Source organism: Sinocyclocheilus rhinocerous, unplaced genomic scaffold (assembly GCF_001515625.1).
Source record: "Sinocyclocheilus rhinocerous isolate Xijiao unplaced genomic scaffold, SAMN03320098_v1.1 scaffold4431, whole genome shotgun sequence".
NCBI classification, from domain to species: Eukaryota; Metazoa; Chordata; class Actinopteri; order Cypriniformes; family Cyprinidae; genus Sinocyclocheilus; species Sinocyclocheilus rhinocerous.
Genome location: NW_015647021.1, coordinates 184,264 through 195,900, shown reverse-complemented (window position 1 = coordinate 195,900; position 11,637 = coordinate 184,264). Strand labels below are relative to the sequence as shown.

Here is an 11,637-nt window from a genome sequence, read left to right as displayed (position 1 = left end):
ACATATATATATATATACATATATATATATATATATATATATATATACACACACACACACACATATATATGTATGTATGCATGTATGTATATATATGTGTGTGTGTATATGTATTATATAAATTTTTTTTTTTACATCAGTCCCCACCTTCTTTGTCACTTAAAAAAAAAAGAACATTAAGAAAAGCATCATATGGACTTGAAATGGCATGAAGGTTAGTAATGATGAGAGAATTGTCATTTTTTTGGTGATCTGTTCCTGTAATAATTTGTGCTGTTGTCCCTCTCTAGTGGACTGATGGTGAATAGCGCTCACTTCTATGCCACTTTTTAACAAGTTTGAACACTTTTAAATGCGTTATCTGTAGTCATGTAGATGTCAGAGACCAATTAAATAAGTATTTAGCTGTTACTGTATTCATTTGTAGGTTAGTGGTTGATTTGTATTGTACGTTTGTGTGGACATTCACCAGCTGGTGTTGGTTGTGGTTTTTCTGTATTTCTGGTCGCTGGTTCATGTAGAGTTACTGCCATTTCATTTCATTACGGGATTTAGAGTGAGGTTTAGATGAAATATCCACATCTATACTGTAAATTGTGGTCATTTTTCTCAAAAACGGTGCCAGTAGATGCGTTCATTTCCTCTCTTTTACAGTACCTCCATTTCACAAAAGCAAAGCAAACAAATGCTGAGTGAATGTTTGTAATCTGTGGACATTTCGGTTTCGTTTACAGAATCATTTCCAAAGTGCTTTATTCTGCTGTAGTGCCTGTAACACTGTATCAGTGCCAAACACTGTCTTTTGTGCCAAATACTGTAACTCTATTTGAAAAAATAAATATATTTTATTATTTATTATGATGTTGTCATTTGCACGTTTTAAGCCAGGGCTGTCCAAACTCGGTCCTGGAGGGCAGGTGTCCTGCAGAGTTTAGCTCCAACTTGCCTCAACACACCTGACTGGAAGTTTCTATGCCTAGTAAGAGCTTGATTAGCTGGTTCAGGTGTGTTTAATTAGGGTTGGAGCTAAACTCTGCAGGACACCAGCCCTCCAGGACTGAGTTTGGACAGCCCTGTTTTAAGCTGTGTGTTGAAATCCTGATAATCTGCAGTCTGATGAAATGTGAAATTGCAGCACAGGCTCACAAATGACCCCGGCTGTGTGGTGCATTATTGCATAACGCATCAATTGCCTCACAAAGAGCTTCTGTTCTCAGTTTAGCAATGCGCTTACAATCTTTATCCGTCTGTAGAAAGACAATCATCACCTCATCTAAGAAAAAAAACATGCTACTTTCTGTTTACTTGATTAATAATAATGTTTTTAGAGTTCTTTTTGATTAAAGAACTGAAACATGTAAATAAATGCGTTAACCAAAGTAAATCAATACAAAACTGACCATCATTACTGACAATTTCCAGTAACGTTACAATGTAATAATTGCATTGCGTTGTCACGTGGTACCTGTTACTTTTCTCAACGCTGGTCAGAATCATAGACACTGAATATGGAATATTTAATCTATTTTACAGATTGTTTGTGCTGATTTCGGTCCTTTGTAATGAATATACTGAAAAGATTATACATTGTAGTGTACAAAAAAAACATGCTGAAGGGGATTTCTCTTTACGAGCTGCGCCCCCTGGAAGAAACAGAGACACCTACAGACCTCCTTTCGTGCTTGTCAGTGTAAAAAAGGTTATTCCAGTTAAGATATTTCTGCATGCTTTTTTCAACTGTTTTTTTTTATTTTATGAGATGCATTTTCAAGACTTCATAATAAGAAAGACACTCTCACTTGCCTTTTAGACAAGAAGCATTTTACACTGGTTGCAGAAATTCTGGTCTGTTTGTTTTCTCACTCAAGCCCTTATATTAAAAAATCTTACACTTTAAATGGATCAAACAGTGTAATAATATTGTAGCTCTATGACTTCCATTCACATTGGTTCTATATGTTTTGGAGAACAGTAGAAGGACTACATTTATGGTACTTTTTGTCCTTTATGGAGCTTGACGGTGTGGTTATTTACTCATGTGTTCATTAGTAAATCATTTTTAAAATATTCCTTTAACATCTCTGACTGGACCTCTGTGTCGTGATGTCTGCATGCATACAATAAAGAGACTGAATACAACAGCGCTCAGATCATTTATTGTAATAATACAGACATTACAAGTAAATGAATGTGAACATGTACAGTAACTTTATTTTATTGTATTATGTATCACCAAGTACATAAATAATTACTCAAATAAAAATGACAGAATTAAAATCGCCTTAAGCATCTAACCTATACATAAAAATATATAAACCTAGTTTAAATTGTATATTTTTTTTATTGTAAAACAAGAAAATAATCTTTTTCAATCGATGACTAATTGACTAAAACAAAATGTCCTGATGTGTCGTCGCACACACTGTTCGATGCTGATGTAACTTGACGTTCCAGCCCAACACCTTTAATAAACAAAAGTCTTAAAATCATTTTGCAATCAATATGTACTTAGTTGTTAGTCTTTGTAATTCTTTCAAGTCACATCCTACATGTTTTCTCTATTAAAATTCTGTTTCTCTTGGAAATATGTAACGTTAAAGAAAGTCAAATTGTGAACGGCATGTTATGTCGACTTCAATCAGAGCGAGATTCTGAATGCGCCTCATAATGTCAGTCTTACCCTCGAGATCATCTTTGAGCTGTTGAGCCACTGCCCTCAGTTCCTTCACAACATGTGGAAACTCTTCCTCAATCTCCTCAAAATGTTTTATTGACAGGGAGAAAAGGCTGCAGGCGGCCAGAGCAGAAACTGTGGCCAGCTGCCTTCCACCAAACAGGAAGCTGATCTCTGCAGAAACACACAACGTCTTAAAACACTGAGTATGAGGCTGCTTGCACCATATGTGACCACCATTTGGTTAGAACTGTAGATCTTGGTATCTCTCAATAATAAGATCACCTTTGAACTAATCACTGGCTCTGGGTCCAAATTTACCTACTTGCCTTCTCTACAGCAGGCGAAAAGAGTTGTATGTCTGAAATAATAGTATTAAAATGGCTCTGGGTCCAAATTTACCTACTTGCCTTCTCTACAGCAGGCGAAAAGAGCTGTATGTCTGAAATAATAGTATTAAAATATAACCTAAATCCCAATTTCAAAAATGGACCCTTATGACTGGTTTTGTGGTCCAGGGTCACATATATAGAGTTGTCATAGCACTTGCATATTACTGCTCTTTTGTTGGTTTTGATTGCTTCTATTGTCATCATTTGTACGTCGCTTTGGATAAAAGCATCTGCTAAATGACTAAATGTAAATATATATATATATATATAACTACCCAAATGACCGACAAGTTTCAGAGAGAAACTGTTGCACGCATATGGTGGACACTTCACGACATAGTGGATGTATTATTTTTAATCCCTAATACACACACACACACACTACTATATCGAATGGACACAAAATAATTACTTGTTCTTTTTGGACGCAGCCTAGATTTGTCAGGTTAATGGCATCAAAAGAAAGAAGAACGGTTTTGTTTGTAAGTGTGATTACTAATCATGAGTGAACTTCTGATCATCATTATATGAATTATTGGATGTTTTTTCACACAACAATCTAATATGGTTCTGTTATCTCTTTCAGACAAAACCATCCCTAAATGGCACATCAAACAGTCATGGTTCAAGACCAGAACTGCAATGAGGACCAGGCTTGACTTCTCGTCTGAATCATGCTACAGCAGGTTTCACCTCCAAAGTGGTCTCCATCGCACAGCTCCATTTGGAAAAACTGGTTCTTCACGAGCACACGTCCATGCTCGATGAAGAACATGTGGGCAGCTTTAGCGTCCTGATGAAGGATGATGTCTTCTGCTTGGAATAACTCGTACTCCAACTTCACCAAGATGGCTTCGGTGAATTCTCTGTCATGCTTTATGAACATGGAGCCTTTGCTCAGCAGGTTGGGACACATATCTGCCATAATATCCTTTGAAAGAGAAAACATAGCACTATTGAAATGAGTTATACATAAAAACAGATTACTTTGTTCTAATTCTTCATTGTGGTTGGCTCCAGTGTGAGCGTGACACTGAGGTACGTGTAACGTTATCTGTACACACCTTCGCTTATTTCTATGTTCATATGAATGAATTAGAAACCTTTCTCAGCCGTTTTGACACCAGATCGAGGATGTTCTTCTTGTCATACTGCCACTTGTACTGGGCAGTGGTGCGCTGGCGCAGAGACCTGGGCAGCTTCTTGAACATTTTGGAGGATTGCAGCTGGCTGATCTGTCATATTTATACATCATGCTTTTAATTCATGCATTTATTTGTTGAATCCATTTTACTCTCGAAAAAATAACTTAAGAGCACCTTTTTCTTGTATTCATTGCCAGTCGCAGACATGCTCCCGACTGTTGCCATCAAGCAGGCGATAAGAGCAAAACACATTATATATCCAACCACCATGCTAACAACAGCCGTCCACCGTTCTGCCATGCCTGAAACACAAAAGGGAATCATTTTATCTCATTGTAAACTACAGTTGTGCATCTTATTCAGGGGTGCTCGCTCATGCAAAACCTGATGCCGGAATGCTAAAGTACCAGGGCATCTGTTGCTATTTTCTTTTCATCTGGCATATGAAAATCGTTAAGTTTGGTCACTTCGAAGTTTAATACTTTGGGCCACAGGTTTTGTAAAATCCCTATTCCTGATGGTGCTCGCCTTAGCAAATGCCACACCAAAAAACAACAAATGATCTTTTCTCAAAATTGCTTCATGTTGTGAATGAATGTGAGATGTACGTGTTGGAGATTGAATAGATTTAGTTGAAATCCAGGCCAGTTGAGAGAAAGCTCTGAAGGAAGAATAGGAGTATTTTTCCCCGATGGTGGTATTCTGCAAAACATAAAAGAAAATAGGAACAAATGTTAAGCGTCACATCAGTGAATGCCTGCATACGCACAATACACATTGAGACATGCCTTGATGTTCTCTTGCATGACCCAGCAGTCGTCGGGAAACTCCTCCAGTAGAGATATGAAGTACTGAACACATGTGTTCCAGTGCCAAATCAGGATTATCAACATGAACATGAAAAAAACCCTGAAAAACTTCTTGGCTTCTTCAAGCTGGATGTCAGAGACCTAGAATGACCGAGAACACAGACAAAGTCAGAACAGAAGGTCTCATTAGAACTGTAAGGGTGTACATACAACCTGATGCTTGTTGGTTTATTGGAAAATACTACAAAAAAAAAGATATAGAAGATATCTAATGTATTGAACAATGAGATCAAGCTAGAGTGAAGTCAAAAATCCTTTCACTGAATATTTAAATATCTTCGAAAATCACAGACTGCCGTCTTATTAAAACGATTTGAGGCTGTATGAGGTTCTTGGGTTGCTGTAGGATTTTTGGAGAAGTTTTTGATATTTATTTAGAGCTTTTTCAGATCATTGGTTTGGTTTCAGGGATTCCTTAAATCATCAGATCATAGATGACTTTCAGAAAAAGAATGAAAAAGTCATTTGTATAACTTTTCATGTAACATCAGCCTGAAAAAAAACAAAACTTTTTTTTTTATTCCAACCTAAAGTCGATTTTAGTTATATCACTTTATATTGTACATCGCTCTTTACTTTTACTTTTAGTCATTTAGCAGACGCTTTTATCCAAAAGAATATCTCTTTGGATTTGAGACTTTAGTCTTTGCAACTTTACAGATCTTCTTTATGCACCAAGAGCTTGTAACACTCTAAAGAGAAAGGAAAAAATGAAATCGCATCATATGACCCCTTTAATAAAAAAAACTATATATAATAAAAAAACTAATAAAATGACAACATGACTACAACTGTAACTAAAACTAAAATAGATAACTAATACAAATCAAACTACATTAGTTTATCAGTAATCCTAAAAAAATAACACTGAGCCAAACACACATGCTAAAATAACAACAACTTACTGACACATAATAAGAAATGGTTATAAAAAACTGAAACAGAAGTGAAACAAGTAGCTAATAATAATATCTTAAATTCCATGTCAGAAGCACTTTTTTTTTTTTTTTAAGTTTCATAACAAATGATGTATTTTTTCTTAATTTGTTTTCTTATTTTTCCCCCAGTGGGCAAAGGCGACTGGCAGGCGGAAAAACAAACAAACAGTATTGCCATTGATAATTTCCTGCATAAACATGACCGTGAGTGAAACTGAAACTTACACTTTCCAATTCAAAGCAGAATCTCAGAAGCTTCGGCACACGGAGTAAACGGATCATACTGAAAATCCTCGCGAACATGAGTATCCGCACCAGCTTCGAAGCCATCAGTACATCAGTGTCCGCGTGATAAAACTGCTCCTGCAGTGCAAATTAAGACATGCTTTCATTGTGAGATGTTAAAGGATCTTTACAATTTGATCAGTGTGAGCGATTTTAACTTTATTAATAAAATTACCACAACAATAATGATAATGTCAACCGGGAAGGCAGCCACCACATCAGGAGAAAACCAACTTTTGAAATAATCATTTCTTATTACTTTTGGATCCAGGATGGCCTAGACAGAAAACAAGACTGTGTTGTATTCATTTTTAAAAGTCAACAATATTTTAGAAAGGGAAAGCAATAAATAATTCATATTACACTCTAAAAATGCTGGGCTAAATACAACCCAGTGCTGGGTAAAATAGGGACAAACCCAGCAATTGGGTTGTTTTGACCCAGCGGTTGGGTTACTAGTACCAGAAGGTTGGGTTAAACATTTAACCCAACCGCTGGGTCAAAACAACCCAATTGCTGGGTTTGTCCCTATTTTACCCAGCATTGGGTTTTATTTAACCCAGCATTTTTAGAGCGTACACTATAAAAAAAAGAGGATGAGGACATTCCTACCTGACCGTCGTCACTGAATATACCCATTCGAAAATTAATGCCAACATCAAGGCAAAACATGGTGTCTGAGAATACATTGAAGGTCACCCAGTATGTGTGGGCGTTACCATGCATATCATCAGAAAATGCCATGTCTAGAGGAATTGTTATAAGGTTCACGAATGTTAAGATCACCATAAACATAAGATAGTAATGCCTGTAAGACGGAAAAAAAGCAAAAGCATTTTTACAGATCACTGTGATGGCATTAATGAAACACTGTCATACATGCTCAACATGGTATTTATTTATTTATTTATTTGTGATAATGCCATACTATGCAAATGATACATGAATATGGTAATCATTTAGTAGCCTACCATATGTAAAAGTATCATTAGTAGCAATTGTAACATTTGGTCAGGATTTATATACATTACAAACATTTATTTACATTATAAATGTATTAATTTCAACTGCAAGAGTAACATTTTTTCATTTTATCGTAACATTTTACATTTAAATTGTACATTCGTTTACATTCAAACGTAACATGTATTTAAATTGCAATTTTATTATGATATTACAAAAAATGTTTGTTCAGTGTTAGCGTTATGTTATGAATGCTAACTGTTAATAACCTTTAACGTTAGAGATAAAAAAAACAGACGTTTTTTTGACAAGCCTATTAAGAACAAGATCACACTTCTAATTAGCATATGCTAAATAATCTGAAAGTGATTGAGTTTTATGTGAAGTGAACAATGACACGATACTAGCTTACATGAGGAAGACTAACGTTAGTTGAGTCTGAGTGATTAATTAACGTTAACGTTACCTGACGTGACTCCGGGGGTTTATCACCCATCTGAAGGTTTCAACTTCATTTTTCTCTTCATTTTCGCCTTCTTCAGGATACACCGTTAACGTTAGCTTTCCTGTTAGGACATTTTTAAGGCCCGAAAATCGTGTTTGTCCCGGGCCACTTGAGCTATTTCCACTCATCTCGACTGAGCGACTCATCAGCAGACCGCAGATACGGTTATTTCGTTATGTTCGTTATTTACGTTCAAATGTTAGCCAATCCGCGCGTGACATTTGAGCGGTGATGACAATCTAGGTTTTAATTAATTAGTTTATTTTTTAACTTTTAACTTCTTCTTTTGTTCTTTTGATTGATTGGACCGATTAAAATGTTGCTGTTTTTATGAAGAAATTGTAAAGACATGAAGAGACATTTGTGTGGACAAATTTCACTCATTTAACCACAGACACGTAAGTAAAATGGCGATTTAAAAAAAAAAAAATATATATATTTATATGAATTATCCTAGGCCTAATGTGTTTATTATTGAGGTTTTTAACATTTATTTTTAAAGTTTTAATAAAACAAATTGTATGGAGTTTGACCCTTTTGCCTACCATTTACATTCCCCCCCTCAGGTTAGAGCCATATATTTAATTTCTGAATGGAATAAAAACAAGGCTGATTGTTCAGCTGACGAAATGTCTAAGTTGTGAAAATTATGTGAAGTAGGACATTCAGTGCGTGCCATTGTAAAGACTAAATCTATATCCCTCACAGTCCTCGTTTTCATGTTAGATTCAATATGGTATGGCAAGCCGGTTTAGCTTAAAATGTTCCCAGCATTGCTCGTCGTAATTGTATTTTAACTAGTAAGACTTAAATTGCAGAGCTCTACAATTCAGTTCTTACTAGTAAAGTTTACAATTAGAGCGCTCTCTAATTAAATTCTTACTAACAGTTCCAACTAGAGAGCTCTTTAATTAGCATTGTTACTAGTAAGAATTTAATTGTAGCGCTCTCTAATTGAATTGTTACTAGAAAAAATGTAATTACGACGAAGGCCAGTTTACACCAAGGACGATAACTGTAAAGATAACAATAAAGATATTGTTTAAAAATCATTCTCAGTATTATAGAGTAGCAGAGTCCATACCACAGCTATAACGATAAAGGCAGAAAGTGAAAGAATCACTTTCAGAACATTTTTTTTCCAGCTGATGAATAAAAAAACAAAACATTGACACCCAGAGACGATATCGTCCACTGGTGTGGACAGTAATATAGTTATCTTTATAGTTATCGTTCTTGGTGTGAATTGGCCTTAACGCTGGTAGTATTTTAACAGCTTGCCATAATATGACGTCTAACCTGACAAAGGTCTATTCCCTCTGATTTCTTTATGCACACACACATACTCGTGTAGGTCTATCAGATCCACTATTCTGTCATCTTCTGTAAGAGAAAGACAACCACCTTGTCAAAGCCTAATGGCTAATATAGGCTCTCATGTTTGAGTTTCTTAAGTGTTCTGCTCATGAACTTGATCAATGATGTTGCTGCTTTTCCTCCACGCTGTTCAAGCCGAACGAATAATGACATTAAAGTCAGTTTAAAGGCATCAGGAGTCATAACGGAAAACTCATTGACGATCAATCCCAATAACTGTGTAATGGTCTGTGATAGACAAATGAGAGCAGCCCATCCGCTGGAAAGACATCATGTGTAGAATGACATAATACGACTTTTAGGCCCCTGATACAATTTTTAAATAGACCATAAAACTGATTTTAGATTAGGCTTGAAATGCAACTACTACTTTCTAAAGGTGTACTGGGCGTTTTTTACCAAATCACTGCAAATTTTAAAGGAATAGTTCACCCCAAAATAAACAATGTAAAGTGAAAAGTGGCGTGTTTGTAAGAAACAAATGTGTCATTATGATGTTTTAACTTCAAACCATTGCTTCTGGCCAAAATACGAGTCCATAATCTAAAATTACGCTTCCTCCAGTGAAAAAGTCCATCTTCTGTTGTCCTCTTACATCAAAATCCACCACATATTTGATAAGAGCTGTTTTGGCTTGTAAACGGTGCTTGATCTGTGCAGATTTCTCTCCTGATTCAGACAAGATGACTTTTTCACTGGAAAAAGCAAGAGGGGACTTTAGCCTTGAGTATTTTAGCCAGAAACAACGGTTTGAAGTTAAAAACGTCTTAATGATAGATTTGAAGCTTTTCACTTCACAAGACGTTAACTGATGGACTGGAGTGGTGTGGATTACTTGTGGATTATTGTGATGTTTTTATCAGCTGTTTGGACTCTCATTCTGACGGCACCCATTCACTGCAGAGCATCCATTGCTGAGCAAGTGATGCAATGCTACATATCTAATGAAGAAACAAACTCATCTACATGTAGAATGGACCGAAGGTGAGTAAATTTTCATTTTTGGATGAACTGTTCATTTAAAGTATGATCTTAAGTACTATCAATAATTATGCATATCTGTAAAACATTTAGTGCAGGGTGACTTTAATGCTGAGGTGTACTCATATTTGGAGGTTTGCTAAAATCATTAACCTAAGGCATAATGAATAGTCATGCTTTCCTTTGCAGACACCACTAACAAATACTTTTGAGTTGTAAATGTTTAGAGTAGCCAGCAGATTATGCCATTGAGCCGTTTTGCTGTGTGGCTGTGGAGAGCATCTTTCTATTAAAGTTATTCCATAGACAGAAAATAACTAATTGGGAATGATTATGCAAAATCAACAAACAAGGAAATGAATAACAATTAACAAAGACCTTGCAAGATGCATTAATTAGAATCAAACTGACAGACATATAAAAACTGAAAACAGCAATGGGGACTATTTTAAATCCAAAGATATGATTTAATTTGGCATTTAATTAAAAACTCAAATTTAGTTTTATTCTTGCCTGCTCTTCAAACATAGAGTAGTATTGCTGCACTACTTGTGGGCTGTTTATGGTTTTGTTTATGATTTTGTAAGTCATTTTAGACAAAAGCATCTGCATAATGAATGATATGTGCAAGCTGATTATTATTTTGTCTTGTTCAAACATACCGGCCTGTTCACGCTGGACTGGAGTGAGGACAGAAGCAATAATGAGCACGGTTTATCTCTGGAGTGACGGATGGACGCGCTCTGAAAATGTGATCTGGGATTTCATATCAGAGGTAGAGAACATGAAGTCGAGCGCTGATCTGATCTTAAAGTCAGCAGGTTCACGCCGCTGCCTTCACGCACTTAGAATATAAAACACAACCCACATCCACAGCGACTCAAAAACACATTCAACTTTAATCCAGCATGTGTTTATTTTGTGTCTTTGGATGATGTGTATGATTTCCTGAAAAAGACATTGCTCTAACCAACATCAGTGGTCATAAGTCATATAAAATGCATGAGCTGTTTCACATAAATATGTTGCATTATGCAATGGGTTGCAAATGGCATTTCATGTTGACTTTGTAGTGATGGAAGAAACAAAGCTTTTGGAAACTTTGAATCAATTGAACCAGTTGCATTGCACAATGTTTTTTTGAAGCGCTTGAAATGCCACACACTGGTGACCTGCTGTTCAAAACGATGTAAATGCAACAAAAAATCAGCTCAAACATGCATAAAAACGTCTTTTACAAACCCAACTGCGAAAGTGTAATCTGTTAAATGCAATTAACAAACCATCTAACACTGTTAAATAAGAAGTGTCCGTATAATATGTTATTTATTTTATTCAATTGCGGTGCTTATTTTGGTTGTTTTATGGAGAACTTTGTTAATCAGGCCAACAAAATAATAAAAAACTACAACTCTTGCTTTATAATATACAAATGTGACCCTGGACCACAAAACCAGTCATATCGGTCAATTTTTGGAAATTGAGATTTAAACATAATCTGAAAGCCA

General features: G+C 35.8%; 1 protein-coding gene across 1 annotated transcript; it reads right to left on the bottom strand.

Annotated features, from left to right (window-relative positions):
- Window positions 1-2,379: 2,379 nt before the first annotated feature.
- Window positions 2,380-7,938, bottom strand: LOC107708292 (potassium/sodium hyperpolarization-activated cyclic nucleotide-gated channel 1-like). The gene is made up of 11 exons (XM_016512480.1): window positions 7,733-7,938; window positions 6,916-7,111; window positions 6,479-6,580; window positions 6,244-6,381; window positions 5,000-5,161; window positions 4,820-4,913; window positions 4,386-4,513; window positions 4,170-4,301; window positions 3,760-3,997; window positions 2,681-2,848; window positions 2,380-2,462 (listed from the first exon to the last, which is right to left on the bottom strand). Exons 1-11 carry the CDS (start codon window positions 7,915-7,917, stop codon window positions 2,380-2,382), a joined length of 1,626 nt encoding a protein of 541 aa, XP_016367966.1. The 5' UTR covers window positions 7,918-7,938.
- Window positions 7,939-11,637: the final 3,699 nt, after the last annotated feature.